Here is a 19535-nt window from a genome sequence, read left to right on the forward strand (position 1 = left end):
GGTAGTCCTGTAGAGACTTCATACTATGAACATCAGGCTGCCTTTAGCCATCATCATTTTTTCACCCTGGTTTTCCTTCTGATACCTCTTTCCTTTCATAACTCAATTTTTTCTGTCTTCCTGCTAGCTTTCTCCCTTTTCTGTGTAACATCTTAACCCTCCAATAGCTTCTCTTTCTCTCTGTAGGAATTCCTAGCCTGGAAGCCTGCCTGTTTGCACAGGCAGACAGAAGGGTAAGACTGGTAGCTGTGCGTTGCCGTAATCACAGTAGTGCTGCCTGTCCCCTTGGCATGTGGAGAAGCCTGAGGCATGAACACTCGCAGCTCCATTTTGCCATCTCTGTGTTAAGGCCATGGGGAAGGCTGTTATTTTGCTCAGTGTGTCCGCATCCAGGTTTTTTTACGTACCACATGGCTTGGATGTACCAGATGAACTGTTGTGATTGTACAAACCAGGCTGAGCCTGGCTGGAGCTTCAGGTTGAAGTATTGTTTCACTTTTCCCCTTCAGCTTAGAAAGGGGGAATATCTGCTGTATTTCAGCCTGTGCTACAGGCATTCTTAATTTTCTTAAAGTAAAAATATGCTGATAGATTTTGAAATAAATAGGACCATAGTTGCAGTTTGTGTCTACCATATATATTAATCCTGTGGGCCCTGAACTGCAAAACAATAAAAGTTTAAGGTTTACTCTAAGATGAACATCCATAAGTAGGTGTAGTATATCATAAGAATAGATCCATTGAATGGCTTATATGGATCAAATCATTACTTGTCTAAGCATCTGTATGACTGAAGCTTTATGTATTAATGATAACCTTTGAAACTGCTACTTCAGAGCTCTTTCATTTTGCTGGTTTTGCTTTGTTTTGTTTTAAGCCTTCCATGGCAGAATGACCTTTCACATACTGTGAATTTGTGCCCTCTGGTTTTTTGAAAGCTGCTTACTCTTCCCTGATGCTGCATTGAATTCTCATACTGTGAAGCTAAATTGGATTGTGAGGTGAACACAAATGTCTAGCAGCTATTATACTAATGAATTTAAAAATAAACACTGCAGTATGCACTAGACAGAAGCAAAATAAGCTTAATTTTAATAGCCATTTGACTATTCAAGATTCATTATGTAGAATTCTGCTATATAGGCAGAAGAACATATTCATGAAACAAGCTGGAATAATTTAATATTTGAATAGCTGCATTTTGTTAAAAGGGGTTTTCTAGTTGCTATAGGTGGGAATACCTTGCTAGTGTGTTCTGTGTAACTCTTGTTTAGAAAAATAGTGTGATCTGGTAATGTTGCATGCAGTATTATCAAACTTCAACCATTCAAATTTCAACTAACAACAAATTAGACAACTCTAAGGGTGATAACAAGGCAACTGAAGTAAAGCTTTCAACTAAAGCCAAAGGAATCATATTCTCCAAGCTTTCAAGTTTGGAGGAGCTGGGATTTTGTTTTTCCTTCTGAAAGCTGCTTTGTACATTCCTATGCATATTACATGGGTATTTCATTACTGTTAGTTGTAATTTCCCTTTCTTTTGCAGTAACTCTCTCTGGCATATTTTCAAATAAATTAAGGAGCTGCCAGCTTCAAAACATGCGGAAACACATCCGTATGCAATATAGCACAATATCAGTAATCGCTGTAAAGTAAATAGCACTGTAGTGGTGCTGCTTGAGTGAGGCATGTTCAATGTGAAATGTCACCCAGCTCTTGAACTGGCTTCTGCAACTCCAGCTGTTGCAGGCATGTTGGTTACAGCTACACAGCAACTCATGCAACTTCTGCAGGTAGCTTTTTGGAATAATTTTCAGGTTTTCTAGGAAGCATTTGTATCTATAAAAAGTAGTTATTCATGCATTGACCTCAGTATTAAGGTAGATGATGGTACAGAAGAACTTAGATACAAATCTGAGACTAGTGGCTACAACTCAGATCCTGTGTTTTACACAGTGAAACATTTTTTACCAGAAGAGCTGCCTACATTGTCAACAGGTACAAAGAATGTGTGTGTAAAGCAAAGCAACACCTTGCTGTATTTTCTAACTCTGATAGATTTGGTTTATTCCACAAATATCTTCAGTTACTACTTTGGTGAACATACTAAATCTTCTGATAAATGCATCATTTTGCAAAATGATTAGCAACTGGGAGAAATGACACAACATTTTTATTCATGAAAATACATTTAACTATTCAGTCCTTTAACAAAATGAATTTGGGGGACTTTTGAAAGCCTAAATAATACTACTGTATTTTTAAATAATCTGAATGGCTTTAACCAACTATTTAAATGTAATTGATACTTTGTTAAGAAAAGCATAATTAAAAAAAAAATAGTGCTTTAGGAGACCACAAGTTTGTAATCAGTTTCCATTAGTTTTTCGACTCTGTGTAATGATTTTGTATGTTCTGTTCTGTTATTCCACAACATAAGCTTATTTAAACTGACTGAACAGTATCAGTGTTGTGAATGTATTTATTGGTTCAACTAGACTGATCATAAATCCCATATCACACATTATCAATTCTGCTTAAAGAAACAATAGAAAACATTGTTCCTACATGGAAATGCAATCCTTTTCCCTTCATAAAGGTAAACTGCCTTCATTTACAGACTTATTCTACCTGAAATAAACTGCTGACATTCCAGTTTAAACCAGGGCCGAGTGGGCTACTCTTAAACTTTCAGCAAGCTTACATCAATGTAAAAGAAATAGAAGGGTCATGCTTTAATTAAATAAAAAGAACAAGTACTGTATGTGCTATAGACAGCATATAATTCTGTTTCTTAGTCAAGGCTTTCAAAAAGTTAGTGATGTGTACTGCTTCAAGTTTTATATGCCAGACTTCAAAAGTAAGGAGATGATTGATTCAGAGGCGTTCAGAATGAGTCCTGAATATCAAACTCTGCAAAATTCTGTGAGGTTTGGCTGCCCAGTGTATGGGCTATTTCTCAAAAATTTGGTCTCTGAAAGGGTGAAACCACTGAAAACCATGTCTTAAACTGTTGAGGTTCTTTATTCTGCCTAAGGTTTTTGAAGCAGTAAACTTAGTGACTTAACAATTTAAAGCAAAAATAAAAATGAAACCTATACCGTAAACAAGTAACATAGAACACCAGGTTGGAAGGGACCTCAAGGATCATCTGGTCCAACCGTTAACCATTAGTGTGTAACTAATCCTAGAATCCAAGAGCGGTTTGGGTTGAAGGGACTTTAAAGCTCATCTGGTTCCAACCCCTGCCATAGGCAGGGACCCCTTCCACTGGAGCAGCTTGCTCCAAGCCCCCATGTCCAGCCTGGCCTTGAGCACTGCCAGGGATGGGGCAGCCACAGCTTCTCTGGGCGCCCTGTGCCAGCGCCTCAGCACCCTCACAGGGAAGAGCTTCTGCCTAAGAGCTCATCTCAGTCTCCACTCGGGCAGGTTCAAGCCATTTGCCCTTTCATCTGTCCTTCCAGGCCCTTGTCCAAAGCCCCTCTCCAGGTTTCCTCCAGCCCCTTTAGGCACTGGAGCTGCTCTGAAGTCTCCCCTTAAGGAGCCTTCTCTTCTCCAGGCTGAACAAGCCCAGCTCTCTCAGCCTGGCTCCAGAGCAGAGCTGCCCCAGCCCTCTCATTCACGTACCAAGTTAAAGTTTAGCACCCTCCCTGCCTGCAGAGCTCAGTGCAGGTACTATACCCAGTATCATAGCCCAAGATACCTGGGTGCTTCCCAATAACTTTTTTTGAAACAAGAAGTGTAATACAGAAGACATAGCATTAAATAGTCTTAAAAGTAGTGTTAAAAGGTAGTATGTATAGCATGGACAGGAGAAGGCTTTTTAATTCCAGTTCTACTAATGAAGCAAAACAAACGAGCAACAGCCAGTTTCTCCATCTTGCTTGCATAGACTTCCAAAAGCTTAAAGAACAATCTTAGTATAAGAAATAAACCCCATCTTCCTTCTTGAAGATAGAATGGTATTTTCAAATCTTTTTAGATCAAGCAGAAAACTCTTCACGATAGTTTTACAACAGGGCAAATTGCTAAAGTTGCTATTTCAGTTAAAGTTGAAATAGTTTCATAAGTAAATTAATTACCCATGACTGAGAACTTCAAATATGACAACTGTTGACAGTACTCTCTGTAATGCCTCCTTTTATTTTTAAGTTTGCTCTGGGTTTTTATGTTTCTCAGGTGAACATTTGTCATTCTTAATTACTTGTTTGCAATTCCAAGTGGAACATTTGAGTAGCCCTCAGACAGAATTTATGATTGATGTACAAGGAGTAAAGCAAGAAGTAGTCCCAGAGATCTCATATTTGTAGCCAGCCTTAAAGTAAACTAGAGTGTTCTATACACTATCATCCTGCTTAACTAACATTTCCCAATTGTAAAAGCAAATAAAAAAGATACGTGCACATTTTCTGCCTGTGATGTAGCAGAAAACATTCTCTCTGACTTTTGCAAATGATCTATTTACATTCTGAAGCACATGATTTCATTATCTTTATCTTTGTAGATAACTACTAACTTGTGTACTAACAGAAGAAGCAGTGTGAGTAGCCATAAAATTATTCAATGCTTTTAAGAATTCTAGCTGCACTATCTGACTTCTTTAAGGCTGATTGCACACAGTGTATTACACTTCCTTTTGTTTCATTTAATTTAGTTGAAATTCATACATTTCATTTGTATGATGAAAGAAAAGGGAAGATCTCAGTTGCAGTCTTCTCATCATGCTAAATGTTTCGCTCAAAAGTCCTTCTGAAAGCTTTTCAATGTTAAATGTTACAGCAGTACCTTGTTCTTTTGGGAGAAGTTCTTCAGAATGCAGCAAAAGTGAAAGAATATTTTTTTTTAATTCTTTATTATGTTCTAGCATGATCAAGTAACACATACCTTGTTTGGTTGTATAACCAAGTCATGTAATAAACGTACCTTTGCTCCTTGCTAATTTTATACTGATAACCAGTGCATTCAAATTTGAGTAATTCTCGAATTAGAGCTGGAAACTGAGACTTAAAGATTAAGGAGTTTAGCCACAATCATGTAAGGAAAGGCAAGTCAAAAAGTGGGGACAGACTCAAGATCTATACTGTTATCTCAGCTTACTGGACAAAATACCTTTTTTTTGGAGAGAAAGCTGCTGAGTTAATGCTTTCTGGCACAGAGTCCATAATCTAGGAATTCACCTAACAACATACGCAGTGCACCTTGACCTGACAACAGAGGACTGAAAAGACAAATCCTATTTAATTAGTTCCACATTTTCTTGCTTTTTATATGGTTCTGCATGGGGAAAAAGTAAATCTAAAATATGCCTAATCTTTCAGAAGACTCTATTTATTTCTGCTAAAAGCATTTTAGCTTAATAAAAAGGTAACTGTATCAGGCTGATTTTTCAGATCTTGTCTTTCAGCCTTGGAAGAAAGTGTGGTGAGGTAGTAAGGAATTGTCTGTAAATCAATTATAAATTCACAGAATCATAGAATAGTTAGGGTTGGAAAGGACCTTAAGATCATCTAGTTCCAACCCCTCTGCTATGGCCAGGGACATCTTGCACTAAACCATGTCACCCAAGGCTCTGTCCAACCTGGCCTTGAAAACACTGCCAGGGATGGAGCATTCACAGCTTCCTTGGGCAACCCACTCAAGTGCCTCACCATGCTCACAGTAAAGAACTTCCTCCTTATAGCCAATTTAAGCTTCCCCTGTTTAAGTTTGAACCCGTTACCCCTTGTCCTGTCCCTGATAAAGAGTCCCTCCAGCATCCTTATAGGCCCCTTTCAGATACTAGAAGACTGCTATGAGGTCTCCCTGCAGCGTTCTCTTCTCCAGGTTGAACAGCCCCAACTTTCTCAGCCTGTCTTCATAAGAAGGTGCTTGTGAATTTGTGTTCTTTAATTCACATTTTATTATGTTTTGTCACTTAGCTTACACTTTCCAATTGAGGCATGTTAGGTGTCAAAGCAGAGATAAATTTCAACACTTTAAAAATACAGACTACATCATGTCTCTGTGAAAAACTGTTTCTGCTGATCACATAAACCTGCTTTTGCTTGTCAAGTGTCCTTCACACTCATTTCTGTTAACCTGGTGAAGGGCTAAATTCATCGTGGTGCTTATGAGGTGCTGATATTATTCCTGCTTCCAAAATCTGAATCACTTCCTAAGAAGCTTTTTAGACAATGAACAAAGAATCGTCATAGGATCTGAATCAGTTTTACAGAAATTAGAAGATTACAAAAATTTTTGTTTAAATGGACAAATCAGGTATCTTGGAAAGGGGATGTTAGCAAGCCTGTTGATAGCTGCAACACTGTCTGTTCCAGCTATCTGTTTCCCTGCTGCCTTTTCAGGAAACATAGAGTGTTACTTTTCCCCTACAGTCTCTATTTTAATTAGTTATAATCACATGCTCTTACTGGCGCCTACCTTACAATCACTGTAATCCTGCTTTCGTTTAATCAATTTATTATGTAAGAATTGGTTCATACAAATTTACTAAGCTTATTTTGTGACACAGTAAAAATCAGCAGTTACTGATTAAGACCAAGAATAAAGTGAACTTTCACATATTGAGTATGAGATTGTAAATCAGTAGGGCAAAAGACTTGGCACTATTTCAAATAAAAACAAATGCAGATAGCTGATTTCTTCTCAACCTGTAAAAAATAGTTGTCCTGCGTTCAGCAGCAGCTGTCATTTTTCTCCTTCTTAGTAGCTGGTGCAGTGCTGTGCTTTTCACTTTCAGCCTGGGAACAGTGCTGATAACACCGATGGTTTTAGTTGTTGCTCAGTAATGTTTACTCTGAGCAAGGACTTCTGAATCTCATGCTTTGCCAGGGAGGAGGGGAAGCTGGGAGGAAGCAGAAACAGCACACCTGACCCAAACTAGCCAAAGAGGTATTCCTTACCACAGCACGTCATGCCCGGTATATAAACTGGGGGCAGTTACCCAGAAGGGCTAGATCGCTGCGTGATTCAGGCACTTGGCCACACCCCCCAAAGAACCTTGTGGTTTAAGCCTAGCTGGTAACTCAGAACCATGCAGCCGCTCGCTCACTCCACTCCTCCTTCCTCTCCCTGCTCCCAGAGGGATGGGGAGGAGAATCAAAAGAATGTAACTCCCATGGGTTGGGATAAGAACAGTCCAGTAACTAAGGTATAACACAAACCACTACTTCTGCCACCAATAATAATAATGATAAGGCAAATAACAAGGGAAGAGAATACAACTGCTCACCACCCGCCGACCGATACCCAGCCCGGCCCTAGCAGTGATCTGGCCCTTCCGGGTAACTGCCCCCAGTTTATATACTGGGCATGACGTGCTGTGGTGTGGAATACCTCTTTGGTTAGTTTGGGTCAGGTGTGCTGTCTCTGCTTTTTCCTGGCTTCCCCTCCTCCCTGGCAGAGCATGAGACTCAGAAAGTCCTTGGTCAGAGTAAACATTACTTGGAAACAAGTAAAACCATTGGTGTTATCGGTGTTGTTCCGAGCCTGAAAGTCAAAAACACAGCACTGCACCAGCTACTAAGAAGGAGAAAAATGACTGCTACTGCTGAACCCAGGACAGTAGTCTAGATTCAGTTTAACATGGAAATGTTGCTTGAAAGAATCATCTTACCTAGAAACTTAAAGCATTCAAGCTATTCTCCAAGTGAGTGGCACAAGAAGTTTTGGAAATGTGGGACTGAACCTTTAAGAATTAAATAATCATGCAGTTGATTAATATTTTTTAATTTTTTTCATGACTGATTCTGAATGTATACATGCAGAAAGTTAATGGTTTCAGGGTTACTTTTTTTTTCCCCACAAAATACCTATTTGGACTTCTTTTCTAATTTTATTTCAGCTGGACAGCTTAGCCAGTCAGCACATTATGCTCTGCAGCTGCCATACAACGTACTAGGCTTGGGACGTAGTACTAATTTCCTCGACCATTTGTATGTTGGCATTCCTCGTCCTTTAGGAGAAAAGGTCAGTTGAGATTTAATGATTGTCAATACTACAATTGTCAATGTATATGGTGTTACCTTTCTTGACAGACTTTGGATAGAAGTACTGCTAGGGACTTTTTTTCTGTTTTCCTTTTTTATTTTCCTTCCAGAAGCAAGGATATTCATAGAATCATAGAATAGTTAGGGTTGGAAAGAACCTTAACGATCATCTATTTCCAACCCCTCTGCCACAGACAGGAACACCTCACAAGACCATGCTTCCCAAGGCTCTGTCCAACCTAGCCTTGAACATTACCAGCAATGGAGTATTTACCACTTCTTTGGGCAACCTGTGCCAGCACCTCACCACCCTCACAGTAAAGATCTTCTTTGTATCTAACCTGAACTTCCCCTGTTTTAAGTTTGAACCCATTACCCCGTGTCCTAGCACTAAAGTCCCTGATGAAGAGTTCCTCCCCAACATCCTTATAGTCCCCCTTCAGATACTGGAAGGCTGCTATGAGGTTTCCATGCATCTTCTTTTCTCCAGGCTGAACAGCCCCAGCTTTCTTAGCTGGTATTTGTATGTGAGGTGCTCCAGCCCCCTTATCGACATCATGGCCCTCCACTGGACTTGCTTTAACAGCTCCATGTCCTCATTATGTTGAGGACAGCAGAACTTGCACACATTACTCAAAGTAGAGTCTCACGAGAGCATAGTAGAGGGGCAGGATCAGCTCCTTCAATCTGCTAGTCACGCTTCTTTTCGTGCAGCCCAGCACACAGTTGGTTTCTGAGCTGCAAGTGCACACTGAAGCCGTCTCATGTTCAGTTTCTCGTGGACCAACACCCCAAGTCCTTCTCCGCGGGGCTGCTCTAAATCTCTTCTCTGCCCAACCTGTAGCTGTGCCTGGGATTTCCCTGACCCAGATGCAGTACCTTGCACTTGGGTTTGTTGCACTTCATGAGTTTGGCACTGGCTACCTCTCAGACATCTCAAGGTCCCCATTGTTCCCATCCCTTCCCTCCAGCTTAGTGTTGTTTGCAAACTTGCTCAGGGTGTACTCAATCCCATGTCACTGACAAAGATGTTGAACAGAATGGGTCCCAAAATCGACTCCTCAGTGACACCACCTGTTACCAGTCTCCATGTGGACACTGAGCTGTTGACCACACCTCCTTGTGTGCAGCCATCCAGCCAATTCTTTATCCACAGTCTGGTCTATCCACATCAAATTAATGTCCCTTTAGTTTAGCGACAAGGATGTCGTGCGGGACAGTGCCAAACACTTTACAGAAGTCCAGGCAGATGATGTCAACTGCTCTGCCCCTATCATCAGTTCCATAGCCCCATCATAGAAAGCCATCACAGAATCATAGAATAGTTAAAGTTGGAAAGGACCTTAAGATAATCTAGTTCCAGCCCCTCTGCTATGGGCAGGGACACCTTGCGTTAAACAAGGCCAACAAGGATGTGGTTTAGTGTGAAGTGTCCCTGCCCATGGCAGGGGGGTTGGAACTGGATGATCTTAAGGTCCTTTCCAACCCTAACTATTCTATGATTCTAAACCATGTCACCCAAGGCTCTGTCCAACCTGGCCTTGAACACTGCCAGGGATGGAGCATTCACAACTTCCTTGCGCAACCCATTCCAGTGCCTCACCACTCTCACAGTAAAGAACTTCTTCCTTATATTTAATCTAAACTTCCCCTGTTTAAGTTCGAACCCGTTACCCCTTGTCCTACCACTCCAGTCCCTGATGAAGAGTCCCTCCCCAGCATCCCTATAGGCCCCCTTCAGATACTGGAAGGCTGCTGTCAGGTCCCCAGCAGCCTTCTCTTCTCCAGGCTGAACAGCCCCAACTTTCTTAGCTGGTCTTTGTATGGGAGATGTTCCAGCCCCCTGATCATCCTTGTGGCCCTTCTCTGGACTTGTTCCAACAGTTCCATGTTCTTTTTATGCTAAGGACACCAGAACTGTACACAATACATCAAAAGTAGTAGTTTGAATACAGAAAAAATGTTAGTCAGAAAAAAACTTGTGTGCTTGGTTCTTGTAGAGTGTGTAAGTTCTGAAGCTAAAACAAAAGATAACTGAATTTGTCTGTAAATGTTAGTATAGATATCTAGTGCTTGCTTATTTGGTAAATGTGTATTAGATCTGAAGATCCAGTTATTGTGGTCTCAGCTGTAAAACTTGCCTGGGATTGACCTGGCCAGCCTGTAAACTTACATAATCCTCTCTACCTCAGTTATAAAACCAGGATCAATATGGTGGGAGATAGAGATTACTCTGATTATCTAACCTTCAGATGAAACATAAAAGTAGGGTCCTAGTAATTTTCAGTCTTTAAAGATCTGATGGTACAGCTTTAAAAAGCAAGGCATTCAAATTAGCATCCTGGCCAAATTCTGATTTGGATAATTGCTTTGCCTGCCTCCTTTTTAGAATTGGTTCTTTTCGTCTTTTGCTATTATGTTGTTGCTTTGTACTTTATTTTACTTTGTTTTTTTAAGCACTTTGGAGCTTTCCGAATAAAAGGCTTATACAAACACAAGGGAATAATCACTTATATTTAAAATAAAAAGATGGAAAAAAAAACTGGATTGGGGTTTTTTGTGTGTGTTTTCCTTGTCATGTTTAACCCCATCCCACAACTAAGTACCACACAGCTGCTTGCTCATTCCCCCCACTGCTGGAATGGGGAGGTGAACCAGGAAAAGGGAAAACCCATGGGTTGAGATAAGAACAGCCCAATAATTGAAATAAAGTAAAATATTATTATAATAAAAGTAATGAAATAACAGGAATAACACTTCAGAAAGACAAGTAATGCACAGTACAGTTGCCCACCACTCTCTGACCAATGCCCAGCCCAACCCAGGCAGTGATCAGTCCCTTCCTTATTCCTCCAGCTCTATATGCTGAGCATGACAGCACATGGTGTGGAACATCCCTGTGAGGGCCAGCCATCCTGACTGAGTAACCCCAGCTCCAGCCTCCTCGCTGGCTGGTAAGAGGCAGAAAAGGCCATGGCTTTGTGAGCACTGCTCAGTGGTCAACAAACCACCGCTAGATTGTCAGCACGGTTTCAGCACAAATCCAAAACACAGTCCATACCAGCAGCTATGAGCAAAACTAGCTCAATCCCAGCCAAAGCCAGAACACTCCTTTTGCGTGTTTCAACAGAGAATTCCTTTGCTTTTAAATATATTGTTTCGTTATGAATTGACATAGCCTTTGTTTTTCTTTCAGTCTGCAAGAAAACATGAATGGACAGCTATCATACCAAACTCCCAGCTTGTAGTCATTCCCTATCTTCATAATGTTCCTCGAAGGTAACTTCATCATTTTGTTTTGCACTTCAAAAAAATCACATTAATACAGAGTTTACTTCAGGCAGTATGTGTAGTAGGATTAAAACCAGTCTCTTGTAGAGCAAGGAAATTTAAGAACAGTGGTGGCGGCCAGTTCTGTGGATGTAGTTTCCTCAGAGGCTAGGCAGAATACTTCTCAGGTATTTACACAGCTGCTTAGGTAGTGCCCATGAGAGATCAGAATATTACCAGCTCAACTCCTGTAAATAGTAAAATATTTGCTAAATTTACCAACATTCTTTTGACAAATTGCAAGTGTGGTAATGATCTAAGCAAGCACTTCTGTTTCACCAAACAAGCGATTTCTTTCTGGTTGCATATAAAACATTCAGTTCAGCTATTCTGAACACAGTATTTGTTGACAAAGGCATTAATACTTTAAGAAAAAGTGAATGGGTCAGTTACACAAGAGCTTAAACACGGAATTCACTTTGCAATTAAAATGTTTGTCCCAGAAAGAGAGCATGTTTCTGTCTTCTCCATTAGTCAGATATTCCAGCTACTTTTTGCCACTTGATGTATTACCGAGTTCAGTTGCATTTATCATGCAGAAATATTCTGACATCTGTTTCAGCAGTTAATTTTACTATAGGACAGATAACAGTTGAGAAGTGATATGCTGCTTAAGCTGCTAATTAAGAATGACAGGAATAGCATCTGCCAGATGAAGAAAATTTAGTTATAGTCTTGAGGTATTTAAGGGTATGTGTTATGCAAAAGATTTCCTGTCATTTTATCCTTAAATTATTTTTGCTTTCCTGTGAAGTTTATGGACACTACAAAAGCAGAGGAGAGAATCCCAAGAAGGAATCAGATTTCATAATAAACCTTTATAAATGTACAGTTTCTTTGACACTGATACATGGCCTCCTGCTGACAGCTTTCCCTTGACGGGAAGCCTGTAGTACAGAAAGGGTGTTAGATGAGCCACAGGACCCCAAAACATTCAAGGGATGACTTCCAGAAGCCCTTCAAGCGCTTAGGTTTTTTGCTTTCCAGCATTCTCCTGCCACAATCAACTGGTTATTTTGCCTACAACTGCCATTGTCTCTGGTAAACTCAGACTGAGCAATGCCCAACCAGCTGAGCTCCATAGCCTGTCCAAGAGGAGCTTCTTGCCTGCAGAAAACAACAGATCTTACAGGCTTACTTCACCCTGCTGCTCCCTTTCCCCAAGCCCCAGGCAGTTTTGTGGGAGATTCTGCTGCATCTTTTACTTTGTCCTGGGCAGGGGCAGGAGATAAATCTCCTAATGAGAAAAAAAAAAAAAGTCAGTCCCTGAGGATATCCATAGGTTTCCTGGAAAGTTAAACTGAATTTAGACATAGCATTACCTGAAAATAATTATATTAAGCCATATATTTTCAAGTAAGAAAAACCATTAAGCTTCAGTCTTTTAAGTATAGCCAGTAGTTCCTGTAGCCCAAGTTGTTGTCTGTCTCACACTGGGAATGGGTTGCCCAGGGAAGTTGTGAATGCTCCATCCCTGGTGGTGTTCAAGGCCAGGTCAGACAGAGCCTTGGGTGACATGGTTTAGTACGAGGTGTCCCTGGCCATAGCAGAGGGGTTGGAACTTGATGATATTAAGGTCCTTTCCAACCCTAACTATTATATGATTCTATGATCTTTTTAAGTTAAATCTGTTTTCTGCTTCCTGGTGAAGGGTATTAATGTTTCCTTGGATTTTCTTCTTCCATAGAGTGCCAAGCTGTATCTGACCCCAAGTAACATTGTGCTGCTAACAGCTATAGCCTTAATTGGTGTCTGTGTTTCCATCCTGGCTGTAATTGGCATATTACACTGGCAAGAAAAATAAATAAATTGGCATATTACACTTTTACTTTTATTCTAGTAAAAGAATACTAGATTCTTTTCTGTATTTTCTGTACTATTTAACACTTCCTAAAATTTTACAGTCTTGTATGTTGGTTTTTTGCATATTTTTCTACAGTATAGTTTCTGACACAGACTGCATTAATTCCCTAAAAATGTTTACTTATTGAGTCAGAATTTACTGCAAGCTTTAAAACTGGAATTGTTTTTATTTAAGCTCTAAGACACTTAAAAAGGGGAATGAAGACAACATGGATGAATTTTTGCCATTAAGCTATTATTCCCAAGTAAATGATATATTTTTGTTTCATATCTAAGCTTTCTATTATGCAGAGTTTTAAGGGGTGCTGTTTTGGAAAATGGAACATGAAATCAGTTTACTTATCTTGAGTTCTGCTAGTAATTTAAAAATAAGGAAAATGTCTCTTTTTCTGTATCTGTCTTTGCTGATTGTATTGACGTCATCATTCAAAACTGTATACGAAGTCAATCATGTACATACTGGCTGCTTTCCTCTGTGTGTCTGAATTATACATGCAGTGGATAAAAATCCATTGATTTGAAGAAGCATTTTGAATGGGGCCTTTCATTTCACAAAAGAAATGGTTCCCATTTTTCTTGACTATGCTCAGTTCTCCATCATATCCAACTGGCAAAATTGCCAATAAATGCTACTGTGTATCCAAGCCATAATCTGTCAAATAAAATTACTGCACAATTTGACATGGTAGAACTGTTTGTTATTTTGTGCTTGTGGAAATAAAATGACCTTGTTAAACATTCACATAGGCTTTGCACATTTAAATGCTGTCTGTCAGTCTTTACTCTTCAAAGTATTAAATACAGTCTCCAAATAATAGAAAAGCTGGAATAAAATACACAAAGCAAAGAAGAGCAAACTTCCACTGACTGTCCTTAGCATATCCTACTGTATCAAGGAAGCATTGCTAACTGATAGCTAGGACTGTACACTGGCTGGGTTTAACTCCATTTCTAGCAAATCTTAAGCAACAATAGCAGAAAAAATACTTGGACTTCGAGCTGGGGAAGGATTAACTGTATCTAATGCCATCTGGAGAAATGGAAATTCAATGTCAATGTTTAAAACAATTCTTCATATAATAGTTCATGTATTGTGATATAAAGAAGCACTCAGCCCAGAGTGCTTTCTGAGCCATTTTAAATCCCATTAGGTGTATGTGAATGAAATGGTGTATTGGTTGTATTATAAACACATTTCCAACAGCTGCATCTTGGTCAAAGTAGGCATAAATATTTGGATAAATTGTGTGTATTTTCAGACTACCATATAAACATTTGTTAATTCCTGTAATTTTCCAGTGCCTTCCTATTGATTTTAACCTTCACAGTTTTTAGAAGGAATGGTTGAGGTACAGAACAAATAAGACTCTTAACCAAGGCTGTATTGTGTATCACTGACATAACTGGGAGTTAAACTCCAAAATTCTGTGTCCCTGATCTTGTTCATCGTTTACTGCCTCTCTCGCTAGTCTTATAAAAATACTGCTCTGCATAGATGCTTATTTCCTTTACAGATCTCTAGAGCTGTAGATCTGTAGCAAAGAAAGGAAGGGGAAATGTACTGGCTGTTGCAATGTCTTCTTTTCCCCCAGAGGTTTTATCTGTCTGTAAAATGCAGTGTTTTATTCAGCAGTTAAAATAAAACATATACTTTGACCTCTGCAGATAAATGGTAATAGGAGCCCCTTTGTCTACAATAGTTGTTACAAATTCATCTGCCAGCCAAGTATTGTGTTGTTTAAATAACTGCAGGATTTAAGGATAGTATGTTTCTCTGTCATTCCTTAGAAATTTGGGATCCATTTTTAGTTTTTAGTTTTGATACATCAAATTAAATAGAAATTGAGGAAGAATTTAAACCATTATTCATCTTACAGCAAATATAGTCTGCTACATTAGCTAAGGACCTTGATACTCCTATGCTCTCATTCTTCATAACTGGCTTTGTGGTCTTGATGGTAGTCATGTGAAGACTACTCAATGGATGATAACACTGCTAGAGAAGTTTTGATAGATTCCTCAGAGTATCGGTTACTGTCAAATTTGAAGTAGTAATTTTGCAGGAAGCATACAAAAAACGGAGTGAAAACTGCCTTCTAAGTGAGACTACAAAATTTTGTCAAATGTGACAAGCATTTCAATGTAGGAAAGAGTATGGCACTCCCTTCTTCACATTCCATTTTTGACATTCAGAATACTACTGACATTGATAATCACTTCCAAAAAGCCAGACTGATACACCTTAAACTTCACTGACAACTGCTGCTGCCACAGCATGAAGTAAAATCCATAGTTAATCCAATGGAGTTGCTATCATACATAAACATTGTGTGATAAAGAAATCTTTGGCCTTGTGCCAAAGGAGAAGACAAACTTCCATGGCAGAACGCATGCACTGATTCCTATGAAAATTGTCATGTATATTTATCCATTGAGATACAAATCTGAATTCCCTTTGCAACAACATACTATAAGAGCTTTTCTTCATTTTACTCATTTAAAAAAAAGTTGGGGTTGGGATTAAGCAAGCTAAAAACCACTTAAATCCGTTTTGCTAAATTCTCTTATGCTAGGATTGACACATACTGGCAGTCATTACAAAAACACTGTTTCCTATAAAAGTTCACATTCTGTGTTCAAAATATCCTTTTAAAAGTACTTTCATACTCTAGTACTGCTTTAGAACACAAGAGGAGGCTTGTGGGAAAGGACATGTTTTTATGCATTACCTGGATCATAAGTACAATTTAAATATGCTGCTTTTTCCAGGCACCATCCAAACTGCTCTTTCAGCAGATCACTGTGTGCTCTGCATAAATAAGCATGGAAATGCATCCTCCAAACAAAACCACAAAAAGTTTTTAGCCTACTTGGTGCTGTTAATTGTTGGTTGAACTGCCATCTTTGTAGAAATTTGTATTTGATGGAATTTTTAAAAAGAATCTCATTAGAAGTGTAACATCTACAGGATGACATCTACATGATGATTTACATGCATAGATGACATTATTCCAGAGTATCTTCATCTCGTATTTATAATGCATACTAAATAAATAAATAAATACATACTAGTAAACATTCTTCGGTTTTGAAATACCACTTTTAAAAAAGCAGTGTTACAAATAATGGAAAATAATGGCACATAAATACTAAAACAGCTGAGCATTGACAGCAGAAGCCAATTTTGAGTAGATCTTGCTATTTCGAACTGACATCATTTAAAAGCTAATTATTGAGGCTTTTACTGAGCATTTTGCCTTTTGCTAACTGAGTGACATGGTAAAAAAATGAACCATTCTCTGAAATTTGACAACTCATTTCTGTAACAGTATTGCTGTAGATCCTACAAAGTGTTTTTTTATTATTATTTTTCAGAAAGCAGATGACAGAAGCCACAGAAGGCTCATCGGTTCCATTTTGATGCTATGTGACATGCCTTAATATTTATGAAGGAGCTGCTACTCATTTGCTTAACTGAAATACTAAATTCTGTTTTGTAAAATAATTACTCTGCAAATACTGCTGGTGTGCTATTTGTAAATGCTGCATTATTTGGTATTTATTTGGAAAGTATTAAAATCAGACCTGAATGTCTCACGAGGCTTTTCAGTTAACAGACTGTATATAATAGCATTTCATCTTTATTTAACAGAACTATAATTTTATTTTTCTTAGTAAAGGGATCAGATTGCATGTATCATTATTTATGTACCACCCATTCTTTAGTAGTATTTGGTAGAAAGAAACATGTCTAAATAAAGTTTAGTGTTTCAGTGAGCAGAATATGTTGTATCATCTGAATTGGTCTTGTCATTTACACATTCCTGGAAAGTAACATGCATTTCTGAAAATTAAGCTTGAGCAATTTATCGGATGACTTTATCATTAATTATTTTGATTGTAATCTTAATGGTGCTCAACCTAAAGTATTCTGTATTTTTTTTTAAATCCATATGTACAATAGTTAAAGAATTTAGCTGTTGGAGAACTTAAAAAAGCTGCAATGTTAATGCTAATTCAGTAGCTCATCATGGGACAGATGTAGTATTTGTGTGTGTTAGTTAAGAGAGAAGACAAAGCACTCAGAAATTAAAACCATAAAAATGTATCGGCATTATATAAACTCTTTTATAAGTAAACTATAACCACATTTATTTTAGAAAAGCCTAAAGTAATTATGAAAGTAACTTTTTTAAATAATAAAGGTATGGGATTTTGTTTTTAAAGAAGTAAAAAGAAAACATTTTGGAGTGGAAGATGAATGAGGATTGAATCCCCAGAATTTATTGCTATGGGATGAGATATACAAAGATTAAATTAAGAATATAGTAGGACACTTGGAATAAGCAATGTTATCTTTGTGCACTACTATAAGACAAGTAGCTCAACTTCATATGTTTAAAATGGTGAAGTTACAAGTTGCGCAGTGTACGGTCCTGGAAAAATCTCTAAAAATAATCATGCTTTTACTTAATAGTTAGTCCTTAGTGATAGAAGTTTACATGATTAACTGTGCATTTAAACCTCTCAATCTGCATGCCTAATAAATACCATTTGATAAACTAGGACATACTTTCTCAAATAACTACAAACTATTCATCTTAGAGGCACTCAGCTCTGCAGCTGGTTCTCTGCAGTGTGCTCTGGTCTGGCACTTGTCCCATCACATGCTGTCCTGTAACACTGCTTTTGCTTGGCAGCCCAGAAGCTGAAAAGAGAGTGCAGATACAATGCTGAACTGATCCCACCCACCCTGAAGGACAGTCAGACAGTTTGTTACCATGTCAGAGCTGAGCAGTGACCCATTCAAACAGCAGCACTAACCCGGACATCAGAGAGTACTGATGAGCAGTCTGCCAAGCTGTGACGTTTTACTGGATTTTCTAATATGAACTTGATCAGAGGCCAAAAAAGGAGACTTTCATATTACGCTACTGTCACTATTAAGCGTATCCTTAATTCACACCCTTAATATTTCTCTTAGAGTGGCATAAAAAAGTAAGATTTTTTTTTAGATATATACTTAATGCTACTGAACTTTTTAAACCCCATGACAGAATTTGCTCCTGACAGCAAAAGTAGTAATGGATTTCATAATTAAAAGGAAGCACAACTTAAAATATTTTGCAGTCTTTTTTAGATGGTTGGAGAATAAGGCTAAACACATGCCATTGTCAGCAAAGCACAGTTGTCTGTAGCCCTCTATCACAATACAATAAACATAGATTTGCCTCCTTATGTTTTTTGGGGAACAATTAGGAATGAAATCACCTCATGCTGATATTTAGGCTGTTGTCAAGTTAACAGAACAACAAACTCAGTATCTCTTGCTTTAAGGTATTTTGCATGGTCACCAGTGCATTGTTGTATCACATCTACAATACATCACTGGCGCTTTAAAAGCTTTCTTACAATAAACGTTTCTACACTCATAACTTGGCTCACAACAGTATATTTGTACTATTTTGAATTAAGGCATTAAATATTGTTAAACTTCTTGTCAAAGGTTTCATGTTGTACTTTGATTTTATATTCTGTAAGCATCCAAAATATGTTTGGATAAGTCTAGTACCTTTCCAGCAGTAAGTTTGAGCAACACCAATTAGAAAGTGTAGTTCCAGGTGACTGACACAGTAACTGAGAACTGAGAGAGAGTTACAACTACACCCACAGTAACACAGCTCTAGTGAGAAATGCTGTTGGAAGGCTTTCTCAGAGTGAAATCTCACCTATATAAAAATACTGTTGACATGGCAACTGACAGATGGCAGTTGAAATTACCATCCTTCTTTGTTCTCATTTTCCATGAGAAGCTTTAAGACTGAATCATCCTACCAGATTTATCATTAGTGCATTATAATCCCCAAACAAAAGAACCAACTTTTCAGCTGCAGATTAATAGGCAAATTCTATATGGTATGTTGTTCCTCCTATGATGAGGCCATTCTCCTGAGCAGAGAGTCATACTACAAATATTTGCTACAGAAAAGCAATCACTGTAAATGTAATTTAAGCATTTTACCAAGTCAGTTTTACCAGGTCAGTTCAGTATTTTCAAATAAATGACACCTAAATAGAACAGAAGTCAATCCATAAGTTTCTATTATAATCATTAGAGCTTAATTTTGTTAAAACAGTGTAAAAACCTTAACCATGCCAGTTTTGAAGGTACTAATAACCAACAGCATTATTAAAAAAAATACAGAAAATAAAATTGTGCTTAAAATAATCTCAAACTTTGCAATTAAACAGTACTAATTCTAAATGGATGGCCAAAGTATTTGCTCAAAGTCTGAGAAGTATGTTAAATCAAGAGCAATAGAGGTGTTAAATCTGGAACATTGCTAGGCTGTT

The 19535-nt window shown here is 38.3% G+C and overlaps 1 protein-coding gene across 2 annotated transcripts in view; it reads left to right on the forward strand.

Annotated features, from left to right (window-relative positions):
• ITFG1 (integrin alpha FG-GAP repeat containing 1) overlaps positions 1-11320 on the forward strand; it is a 63595-nt gene extending 52275 nt beyond the window's left edge. For both annotated transcript variants that reach the window (XM_061347098.1, XM_061347097.1), the window contains 2 exons: positions 7844-7968; positions 11185-11320. In XM_061347098.1, coding sequence (XP_061203082.1) covers positions 7844-7968; positions 11185-11271 — 212 coding nt within the window. In that variant the 3' untranslated portion in view covers positions 11272-11320. The remainder of the gene's footprint in view (positions 1-7843; positions 7969-11184) is intronic.
• The last annotated feature ends 8215 nt before the right edge of the window (positions 11321-19535 follow it).

This window comes from Neopsephotus bourkii, unplaced genomic scaffold, assembly GCF_033783945.1.
Source record: "Neopsephotus bourkii isolate Nb327-2 ecotype Australia unplaced genomic scaffold, CSIRO-AGI_Nbou_v1 NB_297, whole genome shotgun sequence".
Taxonomy (NCBI): Eukaryota; Metazoa; Chordata; class Aves; order Psittaciformes; family Psittacidae; genus Neopsephotus; species Neopsephotus bourkii.